General features: G+C 44.7%; 1 protein-coding gene across 1 annotated transcript in view; it reads right to left on the bottom strand.

The window, feature by feature from the left end:
* Positions 1 to 27005, bottom strand: part of CD36 (CD36 molecule (CD36 blood group)) — a 538852-nt gene that overhangs the window by 163868 nt on the left and 347979 nt on the right. Inside the window, exons 7-8 of the mRNA XM_078674174.1 lie at positions 25347 to 25416; positions 2231 to 2418 (exon numbers count right to left, since the gene is read on the bottom strand). Coding sequence (XP_078530300.1) covers positions 2231 to 2418; positions 25347 to 25416 — 258 coding nt within the window. The remainder of the gene's footprint in view (positions 1 to 2230; positions 2419 to 25346; positions 25417 to 27005) is intronic.

Here is a 27005-nt window from a genome sequence, read left to right as displayed (position 1 = left end):
CACTTTTCCCCCAAACTGCCTTTGTCTATTCTAACATATGCCAAAGGCAGAAATGGAACTGGTCCAATCAATTTTGTCCACAGATTGAGAAAACTAGGAAACATGTGAATAAATCTGTTTCTGCTTTTCTCCGAGACTATAGAATGGGCTCCATATACCACAACAATCTGCGTTTCAATATGCAAGGCATCTATACGAGAGATGGTGTACATTTTACAGATGAAGGGAACAGAGTCTTCCTCTTAAACTTTAGACTCTGCATCGGTACTTACTTGTAGGTACTACATTCTCTCAATAAACACAAGGGCTCTTTTTAGAGCCACCTAACATCTAAAGACATAAACTTGATAAATATCCGAAAAATATTTTTCTTTTCCTGGCATGGATACGCGCAGCATACGTGGTAGGATACGCGTACCCAATGTGTGCACATCAGAGGTCGCGCTGAGCACTGCACTGGGTGTGCGTATCTTAATTTTACCGTAAAAAAAAATAATAATCTGCACTTAATTTAAATATTTAGTGCCCTGTGGAGGTAGCGGGCCTTTCAGCCACCCACACATTTACATTTGCTGCAGGGGCAGTGAGCCCCCCGCACATATTCAGCATAAGCCCCGGGGGTGGAGGTCCCCGCGGCTGCGGGGGGGCCCGTGAGCCCCCCCAGATATATTTTTAAAAAAGCCCCGGGGTGGCGGTCCCCGGGGCTGGGGGGCCCCTCTGGGTCTTCCCTGGACCGGAAACAAGCATCCTGGAACCAGTTTCGGGGCATCATCGCTCATCAGCCAGGCTAGCTTGAATACAGTGGCGCAGTGAGCATGGGACCCACGTCTGGGAATACCTTTTCCACTTAGGGACACAAATTTGAAAGAAACAATTGGTGGACGGTTGCGGTATCGCTGGAGAAGAATTATATCAAGCTAAATTCTGTCTTTGCAGAAATGTTGGCTGTGGGTTTCAAGTGTCAGACGTTCTTAGAGCAGTGACCAATAAGAGTTAAAAGAGTCATTTAGAGTTTGAGAAGCAGCAACTCTGTGAATAGAGATTGCATTGAGGATGCTCCCGCCCTACCAAACTCCCCCCTTGCAGAGATGGGGGAACCACAGTGTTCCTACAGAGCATGAGATGGCTCCACCTTTCCAAACATCTGAACTAATGGTCCATCCATCACAGAGCTATTAGATCATAGTGGCAACTGCTCCGACCCTATTTAGGACCCTATTTAGGATGTTGCCACCATCACTAGATTTCCCTGCCTCATACTGTCATGCAGCTTATCGAAGCCCCAGGCAAAGAAAACAAACAATGACTCCAATGCATAGGGCAAAATCCCCCTGTACATAAGTTTCATTTCTTTTAAAAATCAAACTTCCCTCTTGGAGCTTGTATCTTGAAAACAAACCGTAACCAAGAGGACTCAACAAATATGGGCCCTTTTAGCAAAGTTGAGTAACTTCAATGGGGCACATCTTCGGTGAATCCGCCAAAAGCACAGAGATCGCTGTCGGCATGGCATGAGGCCAGGGGACATGGGGAATCTGCTGATCTTTTCGGCCAGTGGGCCTCCCACTAATCGTCTCAGTGACCTCATAAATATTATGACTGTGGTCATATCTGTTTTGCTTCATTTTTGAATACACAGGGAAAGAAGACCATTCTTATATGCTCATAATATAGTACAATTAATAGTCAATTTCTTCATATAAATGTCCCTGGAGTATGGGAAAACATACATACTTGGGACTTGCACTAGTATGGGAGTTCTAGCTCCAAGGATGTCAGCTGGGGCAGATAAGGTAGACAGCAGGTACCAATAATTGTTCAAGGAGGCAATCCAGTGATGCCACTGGAGTCGAAAGTCCATGATGGTTCTTTTGTTACCATGGTTATCATGATGAATTGACGTCCATGTGCCTAATTGGCATACACGGGCTAAGAGGGTGAGGTGTGTCTCACACATCGAGAACAATATCCCCAACGTTCATGGCTTGTATAGCTCGGGTAGCCAGAAAGACTATTGAATCTCTGATTTATGTAAGTGAGTACTGGGTACACATATTTTGTGTTAAGAAAAGCAAGTACGTTTTGATATTGCTTTTTATTACTACTGCTGAACCTAAAGGCTAGAATTGTTTCTAGCTAAGGGTTTGTAGGAAAACTACATTTAAATCAAATGTTAAATACTTGTCAGCACTTATCGAAACTTCCATCTGTTAAACTGATATCAACTTACTGTCTCGGCACCGACTAATGTCTAGAACTCCTTCTGCACTGCAGTTCATGGAAAGCTCTCTGTCCGTACAGTAACACTCATTGTCTGGGTTGACCAAAGGAGATGCAAACGCCGAACTGGGAAGTGTGAAGTGATAGGTAGGAATCCCCTTCAGGTCCCGAGTGGATTCATATTCAGCATAAAGCGATCTGCAAAGAAAAAGATTTAAAAAATACATAAAAAAAACTTTTAGAACAACCTTGCTTGCCAGGCTCATTGCACGACTAAACACACACCTATGGTGCCATGCAACAGGTCACCCACAGTAAGATTACCTGAACACTCAACGACTCAGATTACCATTACTCCATGGAAGTCCAGAGAGTTAAAACTGAAATTAGCAGACGTCATTAGAGATCGGTGTACATACGTACGCCTACGCCATGCACAAAGTGACCTCCATTATTTGAAGAATAGGCAGTGTGTACATTTGGGTTTAGGAAAATGCAGTCAATATTAATCTATGAAACTGGTAATAATGGTGTAGAATACATATTTTGAAGATCATTAATTCAAGCACTAAGCATTTGGGCTATATTAGCGGCAAATGCATTATTAGTTACAGCTTTAGCTTGTTTGAGCGAAAACCATTAGCGCCAATATTTGTTTGCTTACCTACTGGTTTCGCTAAAGGCTTTCTCTTCTAGATGGCCATAGCAGCTACTCAATCATCTTTGGCAGCCATTTTTGAATGATCTTCCTTATGTTTACCACCATGCAGTCCACACTTTCAGAAAATCCATTGAAAGATGGCCGATGCGGCCAACGTGTAGCACAATCTTTAAGTGCATTTGCTGTGACGTGCTCAGGCGTGTGCATGAACAGCCAACTTGGAATGGTTTGGTTGAAAATGATTTTAAGGTGGCTGCCACGTAAGACAATAGTTAGTGCCACCCAGAGCACAAGGTGAATGATGGGGCAGTAGGCTTTAATACAAAAAGGCGCTAGAAGAGAGAACAGGGCACAGGGAGAGATAGAAACAGAGAATAAATAGTCTCTCAAATACACTGGACTAATGTAAGTAGTGGAAGGAAAAATGTCGTTCAATCAAAAAGCACAGAGACCAAAATGCTCTTTGGGTATGAAAAACACAAGAATAGGAAGGAAAAGCATGGAAGGGCGAAAGATCTTAAGTAAGGGGATGTCAAAAGCCCACTCTACAGTCTTGGTTACATGTTGAGTGGTAAATCGGAATGTGGTACATTTGCAACTGATTTTACTGTTAATAGTTGTAAAATTTGCGGGCCTGAAAAATAGCTCAATTCTGAGCACTTTTTCCTTTAGTGACGATTTTACTGTGTGCAATTTTATCACACCCAGTTTTACCGAATTCGATTATCCAGCCCATTAAACTCCATTAGAAAAGGTGCATGAGCCAGCACAGGTAAGAGCGGTGGGGCTGTGTGGGGGGAGAGACGACGGGATAGGTAAAACTAGAATTTAAAATAAACCACTTACATTGTGCTCGCTGCATCGCAGAGTCGGCGATCCGGGCGAGCGCAAGGTAAGTCATTGTATTAATTTTTTTATTTCATTTTACCTATCCTGTCGATTTGCCCCCCACCCCATCTCACCGCCCACCGATCTTACCTGTACCGGCCACCACTGATGGGCACAAACTCTGCATCAACAGGAAATGACATAATTAAAAAGTGCCAAATCAATAGCACAGCTCCTGATCGTGTTAAAAAATACGTGCAAATACTAGAAGCAAGATCTGAAAGCAAGCTACTGCAAAATTAAATGCAGTCTTAAAACACCCAAGAACTGTTGAAGACTGCAAGAAACACCTCCAAGATGTAAAGCTCTGTGTTCGTGTCTTGATCTCTTAATACAAACGAGAAAGCATTGTCAGCGGAGGAGTACCAGCTTCATAACTGAAGATCACACCATGGGAGGAGCACAACTGCTCAATTATCATCTTTGCCAGTGCTGGAGGCACTGAGGGTGGAGAAGCAGAGCAGTCAGCTAAGTGTATTATTCATATACACTATACTTATGTAAATCTTAGATTAAGTAATAGGTTAGGATAATCCACTAATTAGATACTAATAAAAGGTGGGATACATTTTTTTGCAGTGAACAGACATTTGAATTTTCAAAATGTCTAGTTAATTAGAGGAAATAGATTTTTTTGTTCAATTTCATTAATTTAAGAGAGAGAGTATAAATAATTAAGGTACTATAGCATGTAATACATAGAAACCATCTTGAACAATAAATAATTAATAAAAAAGAATAAATATGAGCAATATTATAAATAATGGATAAACCTTAATAAGAACAGATATATAAGAACCTACTCATGTCAATTCATGTGTATTACATTTGGGTAGAAATAATTGATCCCGCAAAAGATAAATAAATAGATCTGCAAGAGGAAAGAAAAGAAAAGAATAGTAAGATAGAGAACAAGAAAGACAAGGAGAAAAAGAAGAAAAGAGAAAGAGAGAAAGAGAAAAAGAGAGAACGAGAATGAGAGAAAGCGACTCCAGCCTTACTAAGTAAAAGGGAAAATCAATCAGCTGTGAAAAAGGGATACTGAGCCATCAGACCCTGAGAAGCTAAATGGATATATTTGGAAATAGATTTAAATTAAATGTGTAAAGCAGAAATCTCCAGGGAAGCAATGCTTGATAACTATTAATTTCTTCCAATATTCCAATTTCTTACTTTGATAACTATTAATTTTTTCAAATATTTCATTTTTTAACCCCAGACGTGTTTTGCTCATCATGAGCTCTTTGATGGAGTTGAGCAGGTACTGAGCGCCAAACCTGTTTGCAGCAAACATTTAAAGACCAATGCCTTCTAAATGGCGCATCACAAAGCATGTTATTGCAAGGGTCATCCCCTTCTAGTCAATTGTCCCGTAAAAAGTTTATACAAAAATCAGAAACATCCATTTGGCACCACTGAGAACAGGGTTGGCACTCACAATAGCCTTCAGCTGTGGATTTCAACAGACACACAACGCTGTAGCCCTCCCAGTGCATTCTGGGCAACGTGGTCCATCTTTTGCAAAGTTACGCTACATCCAGGGAAGCATAGCTTGATAACTATTCATATCTTCAAATATTTCAATTTCTTAGCTTGATAACTATTAATTTCTGCAAATCTTTCATTTTCTTAGCCGCAGACACAGGTGTTTTGCTCTTCACTTGAACTTGCAACCTCTCTGGCTGTGGCAAAGGCTTGTACCCAGGAGCACAGTAGGAGGCTCACTTTACTAAAGAAATAAGGAATAATTGACTAAAATGGCGAAGATAGTCGAGTGTTAACATATAATTTACACCCATAACAATCAGATGTCTTTCTATGACCTATAGCACGAACCCTTCCTTAAATCACCATCTGTGACCCATCTCTTTCTCAAGTTTGCCTTGTCGCCTACATGCCTGATCTTCTTATAGCTCCCACTCTGTTTCACCCAGGATCCCTGTGTGGCTTTAGGTCGTCCTGCTGTTGGGCTGGTAATTTTACAGAGCAGTATCATATTTGCCATTTTTTCTGGGCACTGGTCATACGATTTGCCATTATGTTTGGCACCCTGGGATTGGGAGTTGCCCTGGTGCTGAGAGACTGGCTGGGGTTGAATGCTTCTGCATTCGCATCTGAAATGGCAATGCCGATGCCTAGTTTTTCACGTAGTCTATGGGCTTTTTCTTGTGGTCACACTTCTATATGATAGGGTGTATAAGGTATCCTGCCTTAGCCTTTTGCATTGCTTAAGTCATGTGCCTATCCAATAGTTGTAATTGTGCTGTGCTGTTGTGAAAATGCTTTTATTTGATTTGATAAAATCATAAAAGGGTGGAACATACCACCATAGTATATGCAATGCAACACAGTAAACAAGATTAGAAATTGCAGCAAACCATTTTTTCTAAATAGTGAAGTAATTAATTCCAAGGTCCAAAATCTTGTAAAAAAAGATACCTCGACCAGAGGTCTTTAATATAGAGTTGTAAACATGTCTATGCCTCCTGCTTCAGGTAAAGTTCTTGTGCTGAAGAGGGGAAAGGGAAAGAATAAAACTGTTTAAAAGTTCCGAGGAGGACTCAGCCCGACTGCATGATGGAATACTGGTCATCTGTCCTTCTTATCAAATTCTACGATCAGAAGACATTTTTAAGTTCTTTTGCTGCTATGTTCAAGAATGTGATTGTTTTACAAGACAGTTGAACAGAGGAACCACTGAGACATTTTATGACTGCCACTCTGCAAGTCCTTAATTGTTCTTCTCTGAAGATTGTCCGTTCAAGGATCTTCCTCGTATTGTGTAGAGCCCGGCAGATACATAGTAGATGTAATAGAGACTCTACTCCATTTCCACAGAGGCGGCAATCCGTGGTCGACCAGGTCTGTAGCCATTTTGGAGTAGGATCTTTTGTGGTAAAGAACTCCAGTCTCAATAGTGTCAGTTTCCGCTTGTAGTGATCTGTGAAGCACTCTTGTAAATATGGTTGAGGTTTCAGCAGTTTATAGGTAGGCATTACCTTCCATGCATGACTTCAACAGGCCAACAGAGCTTTATATGTTTGCAGCGATAGCTGTTTGATGGGTTTATTGGTGATTTGTTTAAATGAGGAGTATGGCAGTGATGTATGCCAGGCTTCCTCGACCTTTAGCGTTGAAATGGCTTGCTTTAAAATTTGAAATATGTACTTGTTCGGTCTTGATTGTTTTTCGACCTCCTCCCAGGAGTGATGGGCTAGCGTGTGTTCTTCAGCTGCTCTCATCCTCCAGTAGCATTTGGCCAGCACTCCTTGTCTAGCCGTTATCTGAGTTTTTTAGACCGTATTCCAGGCACTTCTGAGCCTTAGGACATGTGATGTGGGACTGTGAACAGTTTCTTGAATAATCTGGTTTGGGCTGTGTTTAAAGTTGTCGAATCCTTGTTGTTTCGTTTTTCCGAACCGTACGTAATGGATTGCAAAAATTTGGTTGCTACGACCTTTAACAGATGGTTCGTTGAATTGCTGCCTAGTTTTTTCTGCAGAGTTTTAAAGGCATATTGTAGTTGTTTTTCTTTTTTTGCCCAAGGTCTTGGTGCAGTTTGTAGCTGAGTTGGCGATCTAAATGGACCCCCAAATATTTGTATTCACTCACCTGAGATAAGATGCTGGAATTTGTCCTCAAAACAAATTTGGGGCTTTTTTTTCTGGGAACTGGAGAAGCATAAGACGTTTGATTTTTTAAAGTTGATTATTAGTTGTTCTTTTGAGATGTATAGCGCTAGTTGAGAGATCAGCCGCTGCAGACCAAGTGCATTTGGGAGAGCAGCACAATGTCATCCGCATAATGCAGGCTAACTAGTGGGGTATTTCCCAACTTAGGGGGGTCGCCCTGAGTTGTACATAGATTGCTTTCCAAGTCAGCGGTGTAGATGTTAAATAGGCTGGGTGCCAGGACACATCCCTGCTTTAGCCCATTGGTTGTCAATAATGTCTTTATTAAGCTCCGACAATCCCCTTTTTTTATTTGAACCCACGTTTGCGAGTACAGGTTAACAATTGCTCCCAGTAATTTCGGAGGGGCCCCCCAGGCTTTCATTTTGGCCCATAGCTTGGATCTTGGAACTTTGTCGTAAGCTGCTTTGAGATCCACGAAGCATGCACGGAGGATCTTTGACTTGACAATTGCTTGATTGGCTAAAAGGGTGACAGTCGATATATTTGTTAAGGTGCCCTTGCCGCCCTAGAGTCTGGTCTGCATTTTCGAATCAGATTTATGCTGCTGACCCAGGTCTCTAGATCTGCCAATAAGTTTGATGCGTTGATCTTGGCTTCTACATCGATGAGGGCTATCACTCTGTAGTTATTTGGGTCTGAGCGAGTCCCTGATTTGTGTATATACTGAAGGATGCTACCCCACCAAGAGTCAGGGATGATACTGGTCTCTAGGCTGTGTAAGAACAGAGGAGTTAGGTGGCTAGACCAAAACGCCGGATCTTTCCTAAACAAGGCATTCGGTAGGCCATTAGGGCCGGGGCCTAGTCCGTTCTTAAGTGTTTAATTATGTTTGAGACCTGCTTTTGAGTGACTTGTACTTGTTCTTCCCTTAGCTTGCATTTGATTAGCCCTCAACTTTCATTTTGGGTGTCTCTGATTTATTTTTGAGGTTTGACTTTAGTTGAGTTTTTTGTGTCGTTAGCTAGTTACTCTGTCTTTGAGAAGAGTCTGATTCTTTCTTGATACTTTGGTTCAGGTCTTCGGATTCTATGCTCAGACTAGTCAGAGTTCCGATCTTGTTTGGAGCATCAGCAGTGTTAGCTGCACTTGAGGGGGCTGTGGTTTTATATGTTGCTTCAATGTGGGCTCTCCAGGTTTGTTCCATTATATCCAAGTTGAGATTGCGATGTTTGCCGCTTAGCAGAAGATTGATGTTTGCCCAAACTGTTTAGAGTTTCTCTGCTTGCTGGCATGGAGAATGTTGATCTCAAGATGTTCCTTGTATGATTGCTTGGCCACATTTATTTCATGTTTTAAGTTCTTTTTTTCGTTTTTTCTATTGCAGTAAGGATCAGTTGAGTCGGTTGGGAACCCTTGGTTCAAAGTGCCCTTAGTTGTTTATGAAGCCGTGTTTTTATTCTTCGTATTTTTGATGTGTACCATAGTGCCCCGCCACTTCTAGGGGTTTTATGAAGGCTGTAGTTAATTTGAAATGTTTGCTTAGGTTAGTGACAAATAACTCCCAGGCCTCTATTGCGTCTTGATCTGCTTCTGAGGATGTTAGTAATGAGCAGCATGTCTCCATTATGGAGTCGATGTTGTTTTCATTCCAAGTTAACCGTTTTAAATTATGGAGAGTCGTTGGTAATGTGAGAGGCTTAGCTCACTCTGACCCATTTGGGGTGATGGTTGACGTGAAGGTCTGAGGGTAATGGTCGCTTTCAACTCGTTCCTGTATTTGACATAATGTTATGTAGAGGAAAAGATCAGGGTCGGCTAAAGTGAAATCAATTGTTGAGCCTGTTTTCCTTGTGACCCTCGTAAATGCAGCTGGACTATCCAATGGACCTCTGCCGTTTAGCGAGTGCAAGAGGAGGTCATTCAGTTTTGCTGCACGTTTCTTTCCCAAGGTATCTTGCATGCTTGTATTGCCCTGTCTTGGCTGTGTGAAGCTTGCTAGATTTCTTTCCTGTCCTTGAATTAAATTCATATTAAAGTCTCCAGGTATTATTATGTTTTTGCTTGCATAGGTGAGTTTCAGCATTTTGATTGCAGCAATTAATTGTTTGATTCTTAGCCCCTTCTATTTTCCTGCTGGATGGATATAGATGTTCAGGATTAGTAGGCACTTTGAGGGCTGCAGATCTAATTTAGTGCATTGCATCCAGGGAGAGTCGAGATAGATGATTGCGTCTTTTCAGAGAAAGTCGGTGGATATGAAGGCCGATAAGCCCCCTTTTTGTCTTCCATACTGTGCCTCTTTTTTTGCTGGAATGAGGTTTTCTTCATAGCCAACTAATGGGGATTTTTTTGTCTGCCAAGTTTCTTAAAATAGGAGTATGTCATACTGTTGGATGAATTCTACATACTCGTCTTCTTCTAGCTTTGTGCTTAAGCCGTTTACATTCCAGGAGCAGATCCTGTAGCCCTGTGCTTTCCTTGAATGTGAGCGTGGTTTGGTTCATGCTGCACCATGTTGCTGTGTTAACGGTGTCACTTGATGGTCCCCCTCTGGGTCCGCTGCTTCTCGGTGTGCTATTGTGACAGTAAATTGTCTGAATGTGTGTCCCTCTTCTAATTTGATTTTTGTCTGGTCCGAGCCTTTCGCTCCTTTTAGGGCATCTTGTGTTTGTGTTGGCTGTTGTAGCGGGCTTGGATACCGAGGGGGTTCCACCTTTTTTAACTCTATACCTTAATTACAGAACTCTTCCCTGTGCTGAAATATCTGTTTTATAGAACTGTGGTCGGTCCAGGTTGCAATTGTAGATTCTGGGCCTGTTTGGTTTGGATTTGGTAAACTCAATGCTGTCCAGATTGCAGGATTTTATATAACTCAGGGATGGGAGTACTTATAGTAGTTTTAATATAGCCCTTCTGCTCAGGATGTCATGTGCTCCCCTTGAGCTGTATTGCGGGATTAGCTCTATTTTTTTTACGTGTGTTTGACCATGCTGATTCTATATATTGTTTTTTTGCCCAATTACTATATGTATCAATTGATGCCCGAATTAAGTTTCATGCTTTTGGGGCCGGGTTTAGGTTATGATGTGGGCTGTTTCTTACAATGCTATGAGTGGTTGCGGCCAAAGCGGCCTCGATTCCTCCCAGCGTCAGAGTTCTTTTTTTGTTTCCTTTGACCTGACAGCTCTCCTTACCACTTGTCTACTGATAAGTAATGGGTTGAGGTGGTTCCAGGTGTAATAGCTGGTTGGGAAGGAAGTCCCAGCTTGTGTCGAGCACCCTATGAACTAAAGCCTTTAAAAGCTGGGGGTGTTGGGCTTGAGGCAATGAAGGTGAATCTTGGGCTTTGGGAAGTAATGGCCTGCTGTGGTCTTCCAACCCAGGCGAGTGAATGTTGGTGCTCCTTGAGCATGGTGTTTTATCCTTTTTGTTGTTGTTGCTGTTCTTTCTGCAAGGCCACAGTGTCTTTTCTACGGAAGCCTGATTTGTTGTTGCTTTGATTGAGTTCCTTTGGGCACTTGGGTTCCTTACCCTCTATGGGGTCCTTGTGTCTCCTGGACGAGAGTCTCTGACAGACATTTAGGAATTCTGTAATCAGCGCCCGCTTGCTGGCTTTGACGCCGATGCCATGAGTAGTGGAGAAGGTAGGTTCTTCTTCTCCTTCCTCTTTTACTCAGTTTCTTGTTTTGGCTGAAAGTGTGGCTGTTTCGGCGGCACTAGCATCCTCTGCTGCATTGATGGGATGACTCAAAGTCCATTGCTTTGTGCTGTTGAGATGGGTTGAGGTTTCTATTTCTCAGCCGGGCATCGACTCACTCTCTGTCTCTGTCTCTGTCTCAATCACTGGACTTGGCGAGTTATCTGGGGGGGGTCTGTGTCCATGTCCCGCGACCCCCCCTCTTCCCTTCTTGACTCTTCCCTGGGATTTTTTTCGCCGCCTCTAGTTTTTCCTGATCTCATGATTTGTTTTATTAGGGAATGTTTTCCGAATATTTCTGCTGCGTCCGGTCCTAGTCAGGGGCAGGGGCTGGGGCATGAGCTGAAACTTTGACCAAGGGTAGGCCTCCTCCTCATCTGTGACACAAGCCCATCAGCTGCCTGCTAAGCCCTTCCAGACCTGGCCAGCTGCCCCAAACCTTTTACATTGAGGAGCGCTCTTCTGACCGGACAAATCTTTGCTCCAATCTCGGTGATCCGGGTGATTCAGGGTGCCACCACAAGGCCACACGAGGCACTGCCGGAGTTGGGGCGGCGGCTTGGAGGCCCACTGCTCCCTGTCTCCTCGCCTCCTCTTGCGTCCTCTAGCGTCTGGTGATCCAGTCTCCCAGCAGATCCAGTCGGCCAGCAGCCCAGTCCCCAGGCAGTGCTGGTGGTGGTGCGGGTGTAATAGCTGGGGAAATCACGTTGGTTGATTTTCTTTTATCGCCTTAATCCCCCATGATATCCTCGTGAGTGGGGCGAGTGGAGCCTCAGAGGATACGCAAGCCACACCCTGAACTAACCGGGCTTCCTACGCATCGCTCTCGGCGCTATCTCAGCAGCTGCATCGAATGACGGTGGCTGCACTCATGGGCGCTCTGGGGGGTTATTGACCCCTCCCCCACTGGTCAACGACCACCCGATCCTGACTCGTTGGTTTTTTCGTGTATCACGGTGTCCGCATTGCAGTTGAGCGGCTCCGGCTCCTGCTCTGATTGCGCGCCGCCCTTGCGAACTCTGCATTGCCTCTGCTATGTATTAAAGAGATTCCTTTGGCCCAGGTGTTGAACTAAAACTGCTCATTTACTGATATTCTTTTTGTGTAAGTGTTTTCCAAAAAGCTAATAAAGAAATATTGCAAGACTAATGGCTGTTCTTAGAATAGGTAAAATCATAACATTTCGGAAGAGTCTCTGAGAGGACGTTCATTCATTTAGGAGTATCTGTATTAAATACAATTGAAAAAGAAAGGATTTTGTGAGATATATGTTGTTGAGATTATATTTAATTTTGGCAGCATTACATAACCCCTTCTAAAAAGATTAAGACACATTGTCTCACAGCTTTATATCAGTCTATGATTTTCATTGCATATTGCCCCATACCTTACACATTTTATAAAAATATAATCTGGGACCACCATTGAGAAATCATTTGTACATTAGCAAAAATTATAATCTGGCACATTACGGCATGCATCAGAGTACATTGTGCGCTTGAACCTAGTCACGCTAGCTGCTGCAGGTTGTGCCTTATTTTTACTCTTGCCCTGATTTGTAAATAAATTGCTTTTAGTGTGTATATACCTTGTGTGCCTGAAACTGCTGCTCACTCCTAATCGCCTGCTACCCCGCCCCTACCCCGGTCCACCACGGGCTCATCCCGATTGTTGTGGAGGGTAGGGCGGCCAATCGCCAGCTCCAAAGCTGGCAGGGTGGAGTCTGGGGTCAGCGCGCCAGCCACTTAAGGCAAGGCTGTAATCTGTTCGCTGTGGACGCGCGCTTGAACCTAGTCGCGCTAGCTGCTGCAGGGTGTGCCTTATTTTTACTCTTGCCATGATTTGTAAATAATTTGCTTTTAGTGTGTATATACCTTGTGTGCCTGAAACCGCTGCTCACTCCTAATCGCCTGCTACCACGCCCCTACCCCGGTCCACCACCAGCTAGTCCCGATTGTTGTGGAGGGTAGGGCGGCCAATCGCCAGTTCCAACGCTGGGAGGGTCGAGTCTGGGGTCAGCGCGTCAGCCATTTAAGGTAAGGCTGTAATGTGTTCGCTGTGGACGCGCGCTTGAACCTAGTCGCTCTAGCTGCTGCAGGTTGTGCCTTATTTTTACTCCTGCCCTGATTTGTAAATAAATTGCTTTTAGTGTGTATATACCTTGTGTGCCTGAAATCGCTGCTCACTCCTAATCGCCTGCTACCCCGCCCCTACCCCAGTCCACCACAGGTAGGGCGGCCAATCGCCAGTTCCAACGTTGGGAGGAGGGAGTCTGGGGTCAGCGCGTCAGCCACTTAAGGAGATGCACTTCCGGACGCGCTCACCGGCGCGCCGCTGGCGCGCCAAAGGCGCGCCAAAGGAAAGCCCATCTGCGCCGTCCACGCCTGTACCGCGTCTAGCACCAGCCATGCTGCTTGTGCCCACCCTACTCTACGAACCTGCTGGTCGAGGTCTTAACCATTAGCTCTGAGGCATGAGACTGGATGTAATAACTTCAGGTGCAACCCCGCTTAGCAAGCACTTTGTGTGCAATAACTGCTCCTTCTCTCTCGCCCTTCCCCTTGCTAGCCCCCGAGTATGTAACAAGCAGGTGTCACACCCAGCACCTTCGAGCGAGATAAAAGCCTGTCTCCTTAACTGCCGGTCTCTCCCTCGGCATGCTAGCGATATCTGGCTATCCCTAACTTCGAACCACTGAGACCTGATGTTCCTCACCGAGACTTGGATAAAGGATACCTCTAACCCAGATATTACCCTAGCGATCCCTCCGGACTACCAACTGGTCGGGATCAGTCGACCAGGCACTAAAGTAAGCGGTGAGAGCGCCATAATATCACGGTCACAATGGAAGATAAGCTCCAGGAAACTAGCTAACACTGCCCCTATTGAAGCAATGTACTTCAGTATTTCAGACTCTGCGCATCTGATTCTTGCGGGTGCACTAATCTACAACCCGCCAGGCACCCAGCCATCCTATCTCGCAAAGCTACTAGCTACCCTTGCAGATTTATCCTTGAAACACCCCCACTTCACCATCTTAGGTGATTTTAATTTACATGTTAATGACCCAGCTTGTGTGAAAGCAAGGTCCTTGGTGGAAACTTTAGCTGGCATAAACATAGAACAGAGGGTACTAGGCCCTACTCACAACGCAGGATATATCCTAGACCTTGTATTTTCGAATCTGACGGTCCTTACTACCTTGTTGCCACTTCCCTTGACCTAGTCAGACCATTTTTTAATCCTGTTTAACCTAAACCACCCCCCCCTTCCCGACTGCTCAAAGTAGAACCGAGAACCGGGGGAGAAAGTGGTACAAAGTCACTTGTGACACGCTCGAACCCACAATGGCCAACCTGAATTGGCTACCTTCGGACGACTTAAATGCCGATGTTAAGAAATTTAATAGGTACCTCTCCATAGCTATAGACACCATCGCCCCCCTTCAATCCCGTTCATCGGCTCGCTCTGAACCCTCCGCCCCCTGGTTCTCCCCGATCATGCTCGAAGAAAGAAGCAAATGTAAGAAGCTTGAACGGTTATGGCGACTCACCTATGACACCCCTGCTAAAGCTATTTATAGAAATGCCTTAAAAAAAAATCATAAACTTAAGCATGCTACCATGAAAGAATATTTTGACACTAAAATCAATGCCGCTGACAATTCGGGGCCCTTACTCGTCCTACTAAACCAGTCAAGAGCTTTGTGATGGTCTCTCTGACTTTTTTCATAATAAAATTACTGATATTTTCTCCTCCTTTAATCCTGCTGCGAGGCCTGGTGAGGAGACCCCACGCCAGCACCTTACCCCGTCTAGTGAAAAGATGCTCTGTACCTTCAAGCCAATCTCGCTGGACACGGCCCTTTTGAGAATGCAGTGATGCAAATCAGGCTCACTGCTTGACCCGGTCCCTGCACAGGTGTTCACTACCCTGGCTCCTGTCATCATTCAACCACTAATTACAATCTGGAATTCCTCCCTTCTCTCTGGCCACTTCACTTCGGATTGGAAACAGACCACATTGATTCCCATCTTGAAAAAGCCAGAGGCCGATCCGTCAGTATTTAGTAATTATCGGCCCATATCGTTCCTCCCCAAACGGGCAAAGATACTGGAAAAAGTCATACAAGAACAGCTGGCCAACTATCTTGAGACCAGAAATCTTCTTCATGATTCACAATCCGGCTTTAGATCCAGATATAGTACGGAGACAGCCCTACTGGAAGTCACAGAGACGGTTAGTGAGAGCGTGGACAGAGGCGAGGTAGCCATGTTGGTGCTCCTCGATCTGTCCGCGGCTTTCGACACCGTCTCTCACTCCATACTGCTGGACAGACTTCATAATATAGGGATACGAGACACCCCTTTGGCCTGGATAAAATCATTCCTAACTGATAGAACACAACAGGTGCGGTGTCGACCCTATCTGTCCAAAGATTTTAAAAAAAACAATTGTGGTGTCCCTCAGAGATCGGCTCTCAGCCCCCTTTTCTTCAATGTTTATTTGTCACCTTTGACAAAGGTAAGAGAGGCTCATGGAGTCAGAGTGGTCTCTTATGCTGATGATACTCAGCTAATTTTCACCTTCCGAGACCACTCTGACAACGGACATTGTATCTTGGATGACCCTTAATACCTTGAAGCTAAACACTGAAAAAACGGAGGTGCTATTCTTCAATCAAAAATCTCCTCTGCCGTCGGCTATGTGGTGGCCGCACGAGCTGAACCCTCCCCCATCTCCTGTGAAAGTGGCTCGAAATCTGGGCGTCCAAATTGATAACGAGCTGACATACAAAACCCAAATTCACAAAGTGACTTCGGCTTGCTTTGGCAGATTGCGTATGATAAAAAAGATCTCCCCATATCTGCCCATGGATTCCATGAAGACGATCGTGCATGCCCTTATTACCTCTCACCTAGACTACTCGAATAGCCTTTTTGTTGGAGCCCCAGCCTATCTCCTACAACGATTGCAGATTGTTCAGAATGCTGCGGCCAGGTTGATCTGTAACGTTCCCTAACGCCATTCTATTTCCCCCCACTTAAAGAACGTTCACTGGCTCCCGATATCCTCTCGCATCCAGTTTAAAGCCCTGGTTCTTACTTTTAGGGCCCTACACGGGAAGGGTCCCGGATATCTATGTCGTAGGCTGAAGCTAGTGCACTCATCGCAAGCTCTCAGATCCAACCACCTTCATCTCCTGCTCCCCCCTCACTTCCATCGCTCTAGAAAAGGAGGCAGAGTTTTCGCGGTGGTCACGGCTAAACTATGGAATTCCCTTCCGCTAAGTCTTCGACTGATTGAGTCGGAATCTCAGTTCAGATGTAAACTGAAGACATGGCTGTTCTCCAGCTACTAACTTCTAGGTCCTTTGCGGCTGCTGTCAACAGCGCCGGGACACCCCCGCTAGGGGTAGCCGAGCGCTTAATAAATTTCATAAATAAAATAAATGGGAGATCACCTTTGAACAAGTTGAGGACAAAATCTCTCTTTTTGCTGATGACATTTTATTATCTCTAACAGTCCCTCGCAGATCCATCCTCAGGGTCCAACAACTACTTACAGAGTTTGAGAGAGTGGCCGGGTTCAAGGTCAACCTCTCAGAGTCTTAAATTCGAACTTAACTCTCCCATCACAGATAACCAATGAACTGACACCTCTGCCTACCATTACAAGGGGTACAACATTGTTCACCTAACTAAAAATGCAGATAGTGCCGTATCCCAAACACCTGAATAAAGCAAATTCTTCCCCCTCTCACGTGTCACCCCCAACTGGATCTTTCCCAGCTGGGCAGATTAGAAGCAATTAAAATCAATATGCTACTTAGGCTGCTCAATCTGTTTCAGGCCCTGTCCATTCTGGTCTGGAGGGGAATACTTATTGCCCTTAAACACTTAATCATGGAACTAATTTGGCAAAAAGATGAGCACAAGTCTTTCATATAGACATTAAGAACACCTAAAGCAGCAAGAGGCCTTCCTCTCACTGATTTTATACTACTACTACAGGGCAGCTGAACTGGGAGTTATCACTGGCTGCTTTCTTAAATAAAGTGACAAACATTGGCCATATATGTACATAGCAGTGGTTGGGTGATATATCTGAGACTACTTTGGAAATGGAAACATGTTAGATCAAGCAACACATACCTTAGCCCATCTATGAAAACCACTCCTACAGCGTGGGACACACTTATTGTGAAAACACAATAGGTCACCTTTCAATCCACAACACACCCATACACTACAATCTGGCCTTTATACCCACGCTCATACCTGGCCCCTTCTCTCATCAGGAAATGGGTGAATGCCTAGCCATATCTGCCATGTTTAAGAACTCAGAAATCTTAACATTTGAGGCTTCTAAGATTAAATTCAATCTAGATGAGACTGAGCGCTTTCATTACTTGCAACTGTGCCACTGGGTACTCCAGCCTCAAACTAAGAAATTCATTAGAGATCTCACATTGATTGAGAAATGTGTTCAGGAACCTGAAACTCAAAAGGCTGCATAACCTTTCCGTACGGTATTTGAATGGAATCAGTGTCACCAGGCATCTTTATATACAGGTCTTCCTGGAGAACCAGCTTGTGTATGACCTTCTCAGATAATCACTGGAATAGTGCATTGGCAAGATGCACAAATGTATTCTCACTCTAGGGCAGGAAGAGAAGCAAATTACTAGGGTATATTTGACTGGTAGTTGTATCTATCCATACTTGCACGATTTGTCCAAATAATAAGTCATTCTGGAATGAAATGCTATCACATATGAGAGCACTGTTTGGATATCCCGCGCGCTAAACAATACTTCATTCTCTATTAGTCCTCTGCTCTTTTATATTTAAATATCAAACCTTCTCCATCCACTCATCACAGGGAATTCCTGGGAGCTGCTGAAACCATGGTGGAAGCCTATAAAAGAGGCTGGAAACTCCCCCTATTTCTCTATGGTCTTTCTATCACTTTTGAACACGCTGGCAATGCAAAGATAGTCATATGTGATGAAGGACAACTATAAAAAGAGAAGCAATTTGGAGTCCCCTGATCAATTATCTCTCAAGAAGTGCCCCCTTAGTGTCATGTCCCACATGCTTACGAGACCTGAACCTCCTTAGTAACTAGGGGGCAGATGTATCAAGCGTTTTTTTTGTCGCAAACGCTGCAAATCGCATAATAGCAGCGTTTGCGACAAAAAAAACGGGAAATGGTATGTATCATGCAAAAAGCCACGCAATATTAAGGAATCGCAAATTTAGCGATTCCTTAATATTGCGTAAGCATTTAAGAAATCGCAAATTGCGATTTCTTAAATGCTGTGTATTAAGCATTTCAATTTTGTGAATTTAGGCTAAGAAATCGCAAAATTACCACCAACTTGTAGTTGGTGGTAATTTGCAAATTCTTTTAAAAATGCACTTTTTGAAAATTCCAAAGGTGCCATGTGACGCTCATACATGCTCTTAGGGCATGTATGTGCGCCATATGCGCACACATGTCAATTTTAGGGGTGCAGCAGGGTGTCCTTAAAACACCCTTGCACCCTTGAAATTATTCTCAATTTGCGATTAGCAATTTGCCAATCGCAATTAAGGAATTTTAAGAAATCGCTAAAAAATATTGAATTTCTACATACATCCCAATTTGCAACTCCCAAATAGCGATTCCTTATAAATTGCTATTTGGAAATCGCAAATGATGGGGATGATACATCTGCCCCTAGGTACGATGACACTACTGATTGTGCATGCTGTTGATATGTGTACAGTATAGTTATTGATGGTCATAGAAAATGTGAATTAAGGGATATGCAATGGGTAATTATAAATGCACCTTTATTAGGTCAATCGAGTCTGAAATGTTTGGGGGATGGGTTTCTCATGTGGTGCTTCAATTGGGAAAAGCTGTTGAAGAACATGTCTTTAGCAATAAGAATGACCATCCTAGAATTGGGAGCACTTTTACAAAAAATCAATCAACTGACACACTGAATGTACAGTGAGGTCTCGGGCTTACAAGAGACAACCCAAAAACAGAAACAAAGGAAGCTCTCCATTCTGCTTAAAATATAGCCTGCTGATGTGCAGCAGGTAGCAAATGCATTGTTTAACCAGTAGATAGGGAATTTGTTTGTCCATCCTCATTTTACCAGTGTGGTTGTATTAGAAGTCAATCCAGCCGCGGGCCGTGGAGGGAGTTACGGTGGGGCAGGGAGGCGGGGAGGGGGAAGGGCGGGGTGGAGGGTGCTAAAAATAAGCATATGGATCATTGCAGGTAAGTACACAATTTAATGAATAAAACGAAATTCGTAGCGCGAACTGCATGGCAAAAAGCAATGCTGTGCGTGCTACGAATTTCGTTTTATTAATTAAATTGTGTGCTTTACCTGCAATGATCCATATGCCTGTTTTTAGCACCCTTCACCCCGCCCCTCCCCCTCCCCGCCTCCCTGCCCCACCGTAACTCCCTCCACGGCCCGCGGCTGAGTCAATGGTCCCTCATTTTACCAGAGGATAAGAGGGTCTTTGGAAGGCCATGTCAGGATGCAGATAAGTAATACATTTCGAGATGCACACTTGCCTAGTGGCGGCTCCACCGCTAAGGCGGAGGAGCATCGCCCCACTGCCAGGGGCAGCAAAGAAAGGAAAAAATAAAATGATAATAACAGAATGTTATTATCATTTTATTTTTCCACCCTGCTGCTGCAGTGCATGAGGGGGCAGGCGGAGCTGCAAGGTAGGAGTGGTAGAACAATCCTGTGTGCAATGACTGTTTGGTTGACTCTCTTGGGCCGCCCAAAACAGTCATGTGTACTCACTCCCCTATTCTCCATGCAGGCTGCATTAGAGCATGCATGGAGAACATGCCCACCCCTCCAGCACGTAGCTGAGCGCCGAGTCACGACGCTCAGACCAATCCCACAACGCTGCATTGCAGAATTCTGATTAGCTTAGGGGTAGGAGCCTGGCTGCCTGATTCTTGTTCCGACCTGGAGTCAGACACAGGCAAGCAGGAGAGAAGACGCAGGACCCGGCGGTAAGGCAAGTTCATTATTCTTTTGTTTCTTGTTAAAGCAGCACGCACCCCCCAGTCCTCCCCCACACCCACGCCCACCCGTGAGCCAAGCCTGCCACCTCTGTGTACACTGGGCCACATGGAATTATGACAGGGAAGTTAATCCAAATGCAAATTACAGTTTTCACAGACTTCACAGCAGAGGGTTTTCTGGAAGATGAGTCTTCATGTAAATGTAAATGTAAATGTACAGAAATGTATATAGCGCAAATCACCAAGCGGTTTCTAAGCGCTTGCTTAGGGAACCCGTCCTGGTATTCCCCTGTGAGATAACCCCGGCAGGGTATCCGCAAGGTGAAAGCCAGGCATCCCGCCGCGAGGGGCCGTTGTGGAGATTAAGCAAGCTATTGCCCAGAGTCGCAGAGTGTGAACCCGTGAATCAAGTAGGCACCGGAGCGAGAATTGTCGAGTCCATGGACATTTTAGGACTCAAGACCCCGCCGAGCCGGGAATTGAACCCTGGTCCCGGGCTGACCTCTGCTTCCAGGTCTGCCTCCTCTAACCAGTGAGCCACACTTCTTCATGGTCCCAATAACGAACAACTTCACTGACATCAGACCAAAAAGCTGCCTTGCTTCCTTCCCTTGATTCCCACGTGACCTATTCCTTTAATATCTCTAACCAAGGAGCAGAGTGTTTTGCATTAAGATGGTCTAGGTGTTATGTGACTTGTAAATGGAGGTGTGGAAGGCGGTGTGGTTTAGCCTAAACCTGTTTCTTCTGCAAGTTGTGCTTGCAGAGAGAAGCCTAGGACGGTGCTTTGCTGCAGTAAATAGCTGCACCAAAGACAGTAGAAACATTGCAGATATTTTCTATAAGATATCAAACTATGTCTATAACCCTAATATTATCATTTTAGAATATGCAATGAGTACCTTACTCCAAGACTCCAGAATAGGGTTCTCAATTTCCCAGATTCATGTCTGGATTGATGACTATCACAGTTGGGAAAGTTAGCCACTTGCGGTAACACCAAATGTAGTGAGATACTCGGCGTGTTGTTGCCTGTTTTGCTCTGCATATTCACAGGTGTCTAGAACTAGAGGCGTGTTGGCATAAAGTCCATGAGATAGAAGAACAAACCAGAAATAGATAAAATGTGTGCATGCGACACCAACAATTCACTTCCTTAACTCCTGGTGCTATGCGCTCCAGGTCCAGTTCTTCATTTACAGATGCAAACCTCTTGATGCCGCCTAAATGTTGTGCTGTTAAACTTAATTAGAATTTGACTACTGGCAAGATGCCTATGCCTGAGTCCATCCATCATGCATTCTCTAATTAATGGTTATTATAATCTATCTGTGCTCTGCCATGTGCGTTAACATTTAGTGCATCTAATCTGTTTAAGGCTTATCCAGTGCGTGGCTGGAACACGTCTAGTCCCTAAATATATCCGCTGATTTCTACCCACTTTCTTTTTTCAGTAGATGCATCACTCAAATTAGTTTTTATTGAGTAACAATAAATTAAATGATAAATACATTAAATAGATATATTTATCATCTTAAAGCAATGCCATTATGTATACCTTATACACAATTACATTTAAAGGTACTTAATTAAAATAGGTAACATAGGCAATATTGTACATCAGACAGTCAATCAATCAATCAATCAATCACAGCATTTATATAGCGCACTACTCACCCAAAGGGTCTCAAGGCGCTAGGGAGGGGGGTCCGCTACTGCTCGAACAGCCAGGTCTTGAGTTGCTTCCTGAAGGCGAGGTGGTCCTGGGTCAGGCGGAGGTGAGTCGGGAGGGAGTTCCATGTCTTGGCGGCGAGGTAGGAGAAGGACCGTCCTCCTGTGGTGGCTCTTCGGATGTGGAGGACGGCGGCGAGGGCGTGGCCGTTTGATCGAAGCTGGCGTTTGGGAGCGTAGAAGTTGAGGCGGCTGTTGAGGTATCCCGGGCCTTGGTTGTGTAGGGCTTTGTGTGCGTGGGTGAGGAGTCGGAAGGTGATTCTCTTGTTGACCGGGAGCCAGTGCAGGTCTCTCAGGTGTCCGGAGATGTGGCTGCGACGGGGGATGTCCAGGATGAGACGAGCTGAGACGTTCTGAATCCGCTGAAGTCTCTTCTGGAGCTTGGCGGTGGTTCCGGCGTAGAGGGAGTTGCCGTAGTCCAGACGCCTGGTGACGAGGGCCTGGGTGACCGTCTTCCTGGTCTCGGTGGGGATCCACCGGAAGATCTTGCGTAGCATGCGCAGGATGTTGAAACACGACGAGGAGACGGCGTTGACTTGTCTGGTCATGGAGAGGGATGAGTCCAGGATGAAGCCCAGGTTGCGTGCGTAGTCTGTTGGTTGGGGTGCGCTGCCCAGGGCGGGGGGCCACCAGGAGTCGTCCCAGGCGGAGGGTGAGGATCCCAGGATGAGGACTTCCGTCTTGTCCGAGTTCAGTTTCAGGCGGCTGTTCTTCATCCATTCGGCCACCTCTTTCATCCCTTCGTGTAGGTTGTCTCTGGCGGTGGCGGGGTCGTTGGTGAGGGAGAGGATCAGCTGGGTGTCGTCGGCGTAGGAGATGATGTTGAGGTTGTGCTGGCGTGCGATGTCTGCGAGGGGGCCCATGTAGACGTTGAAGAGGGTTGGACTGAGCGAGGAGCCCTGAGGGACGCCGCAGATGACTTCGGTGGCTTCCGATCTGAACGGAGGGAGGCGGACTCTCTGTGTCCTTCCGGCGAGGAAGGAGGTGATCCACTCCAGTGCCTTCTCCTGGACTCCGACGTTGCTGAGGCGCTGTACTAGGGTACGGTGGCAGACAGTGTCGAAGGCCGCGGAGAGGTCTAGGAGGATGAGGGCCGCTGTTTCTCCGTTGTCGGTGAGGCTACTTTTTTAAATTACAGTAGAAACTGCTATGAAGTACACTATTTTCACAGACTGGATAAGCTTCAACTTTATAAGAAGATCGAATCGAATGTATTTGGCAACTCATTTATGTCAGGAGCAGAGATAAGAACCATTTTAATTAAAATATTTCTGTTTTGAAATTTACATATTCTGCACAGGAAAGTGAATGATTCTAAAGGTGTTTCTGTGGTAACATGTCTCCCAGTTCAGGTACATTCTGCAAGCTAGGTGAACATTCTAGTTCTTTATAGAACATTGTGATCGTCACAGATAGGTGTTGTGAGAAGAAAGTGGGGTGATATGTGGGTTAATCCGGTAATGAGGTACTTGTCTAAGGTACTATCTATGACCTCCTGGATAGCCATTAACCAGCCCGGAGCCAAACAAAATTCTGCATTTTGGGAGTGAACGGTTGTCTGATTTACAGAATGCAATATGTTGCTCTACATTCCTTTTATGGTCACCACTTACAATACAACCATCTTCTTCCTACTCCTTTTCATAACACTCATCTTTGAGTGTACAGCTCAAATCTCCTATTGTCACCTGTTCCAGTTTCCATATTGTTGTAGCTGAAGGTTTACTTCATTATGATATTTTTTTCGGATGTGATGAGGGAATTAAGCACAAAGTCGCCCTATCATTACGAAACAGTTACACTAACAAAACGCCACACCTCTTGGCTTTGTTACGTTACAAAATTCTATCCAGTTTGTGGTTATTACTAAAGAGTAAATGCTTGCACTAGTGTTGCTGTTATAGGGGTTTTGCTTGAATTTGCCACATGGTTTTTGATCTTCTTTTGAGTCTCTAGTGAGTTTAGCAAGTGAGTTCACCCCTAAGATTATTAGGGTCGATTTGGTGTATTAGGCTTGTATGTCACTGGCAAAAACTGGGTGCAGGTTTTTTTATCTACATGTTAGAAACATTGGGGCAGATTTATGTCAGACTTCCGCCATGTTTACGCCGCCATTGCGTCACGCAACGGCGGCGTAACGTGGCGCATCGCTGCGACCCATTTACAACGTGACGCATCTAGGCAGATGCGTCACGTTGTAAAGCCCTGCGCCACATGTGGGCGTTCTGGTGCAGGGTGGGCATTCCGGGGCAGCTGCACCTCGCAAAAGTGCCTGCGTGAAATCTACAAGATTTCACGCAGGCACTTTTAGGCCAATGCTGCGTCAAAACCCTGCACCTGCTTGAAGCAGGCGTAAGGCTTGATGCAGCATTGGACAGATAGGGCCCCCCAGAGCATTGCTAGAGCTGCGTTACGCTTGCGACGCAACTCCAGCAATGCGCCGCCTTTACGGCACAGATGCGTCACGCATCTGTGCCGTTTTTGTCCCATGGTGCTCCGCATTGTAAATGCGGCACACCATGGGTGGCGGAGATGCGGCGCACAATAACTGGCGCATCCCTGGGGATGCGCCAGTTATTGTAAATCTGCCCCAAAGGGCCTTATTTATGAGGCCCCTTGCGCCATGAGAACTACACTTTTTATGAAGTTCCATGGCGCAGAAGCCTGCGTGATATTTATCAGGAAGCATTAAGCCACTTTTTTTGGCTTAATGCTGCCTGATAAATATCAGTCCCTTTAACGCAGTGTTCTGCGTTAAAGGGGCGTGCAATGGGTGTTGCTGGGGGCGTTCCCAGCAACATTCATTGCCTTATGACACTGCCCCAGATTTACGAGAAATCGTAAATCTGAGGCGGTGCCAAAAGCTTACTCCTCCCCAGTGGAGGCGTAAGGGAGGCGCAACGGGGAGAAATATCTTTATTTCTCCTCGTTTTTCCTTTTTCTATGTGTGCTGCATTCTGCAGCACACATAGAAAGAGGAAAAGCCTCTTGTGATTATTTTTGTACAGAAATGTTTCCCTTCCTGTACAAAAATAATCATCCCCGCAACATAGGCACCCTTGCACCATTGTGCAAAGATGCCTGCGTTGGCGCAGGCAGCCCATTGTGCGCCGGCGCTGGGGAAAAAGACAGGAATGCGCCGTATCTTAGAGATACGGCGCATTCCTGCCCCTTTCTTTTGCCGTAGGGAAGCACATGAGGGAGGCCTGCTGCGCTTCCCTACAGCAAAACCTCAAAAATGAGGTCCATAGGACTTTCCACGTGTGTTTGCACAAGATGCCATCTGTTTTGCCTTTCAGTGCACAGCACTAGGGTTTGACCTCTGGCATGAAGTGAAGTGAACATAAGACACCACTATTTTCCTTGACAGTATCTATCGTTTACATGTTAATCAGGAAATATAACATGAACTCCTGTTATTTTGAATATTATAGCAAATGTTTTTATACGTATACTATACCTGCAGATATCTGGCGAAAAGAAATATATAGCCTTTTTCTTGTCAACGAAAGGAGGAAATGACGCTGCGTCTATATCATATAAAAGAAATTAAAAGAAACAACAAATCACACAACTAGATTACCAGAGGATTCTCAATTCACCGTTAGCTCCATGGAACATTTTTTTGCAACTGTGTTTTTTAAGATAACGTTATCTCATTTAGCTGCCTCTAAATTGTGCATACATGCATAACCGATTAAACTGACTATTTTCTCAAAATGATGTAGGTGATGCTAATATAATAGTACAATATATAATGTTTGCCAAACATAAGAAGGGCTGACCCACAAAAGAGATTCCAGATGTAAGTATGGCTTATGCCTGGATAAAGTAGCAACTCATGCACACATAGTTTTTACTTGTTTAATAAAGCTTTAAATAGGCCGAACATGCTTTCAATTCATGAGTGTGCATATAACTGACTAATGGGAATAGTTTGCAAGTTTATACTCCAACTCAGTTTCCATCAATAAGCAATACTGGGGGTCAGAGGAGTAGTCATTGAATCACCATGGCAAGGTGGTTAACATGCCCTCGGTGTTAAATCAGAGGCTATTCAAAAGCAAGGGTAAATGCATTTCAACCCTTTTCGACCAGTTGTAGAAACACTTGACTTGTACCCAGGGTCACGTGATGGAATCTGTACCAGATACCGATTTTTCACAGAGGAAGTACTAGAGTATGGCCGATTGTTTTGTTAAGACCATTCACTTATGCTTGGTAAAGGACTGCATACATTATGTTCTGGCACATCTGAAACATTTGTGTATTAAGCGAACAGATGTAATCTAACATCTTCCATAGCAGTAGATTATGCATATATATGTAGTCATCTGGCACACGCATACGAATTATAAATTACAATTGTATAACACAAATTGGGGTCTTCAATCGCAGTAGTCTCCAATCTTGGTCTCAACAAGTTGTTTATTGTAGTCAAGTCTAAAATCTCTTTTTCTAATATTTGAATCGCCATTTGTCATTTATTTACCTTCCATTCTGCGTTTTCTACTAGTATCCCCATTAATTTCATCGAACCTAAGGTCAATTCCTGCTCCCAGCTGCTGAGCAGATCATCATCAAGGTCGTCATATGGCCCATGGTCCCAATGTATTACAGACCACAGGTGCATTCGTTTCTGAAATTAAACGATATCTCCTGTTCATGATCCTGAACAGTGACTGCTGTAATTCTCTGGCGCATTGCTAGGGCTGCGGCTTCTCTGCAAAATTTACTCAGAATTATTGAATTTCCCTATTAATTTGATCCTTAAGTCGAGGGCAATTTGTTTTTGGAAACAAAAAAGTGGCCATTTTGCCATGCGAGTTATCTGCATATGCCTTTGAAATCTTTTACTCATGAATGGAATTTAATGCTGTATATGCTGCCACTGGCTATTGTCATACATAGACACCAGCAACGGTGCCTCAACAATACCCAGCTTCTTCTGACTTGGAAGTCCCTTTGCCTTACCAGGATCATAACATTTGGTTTGGGTGCTCTATACAGCGTTGACTGTCAGATTAGGTCCCCTAAGTACCGAATGGGCCACCTGGCTTGCACTGGTTGGGTTTACATCACATCCTACTCCAGCAAATTTGCCACATGCTGATGTAGT

This window comes from Lissotriton helveticus, chromosome 1_1, assembly GCF_964261635.1.
Source record: "Lissotriton helveticus chromosome 1_1, aLisHel1.1, whole genome shotgun sequence".
Classification (NCBI taxonomy): Eukaryota; Metazoa; Chordata; class Amphibia; order Caudata; family Salamandridae; genus Lissotriton; species Lissotriton helveticus.
This window is presented reverse-complemented; position numbering and strand designations above follow the sequence as displayed.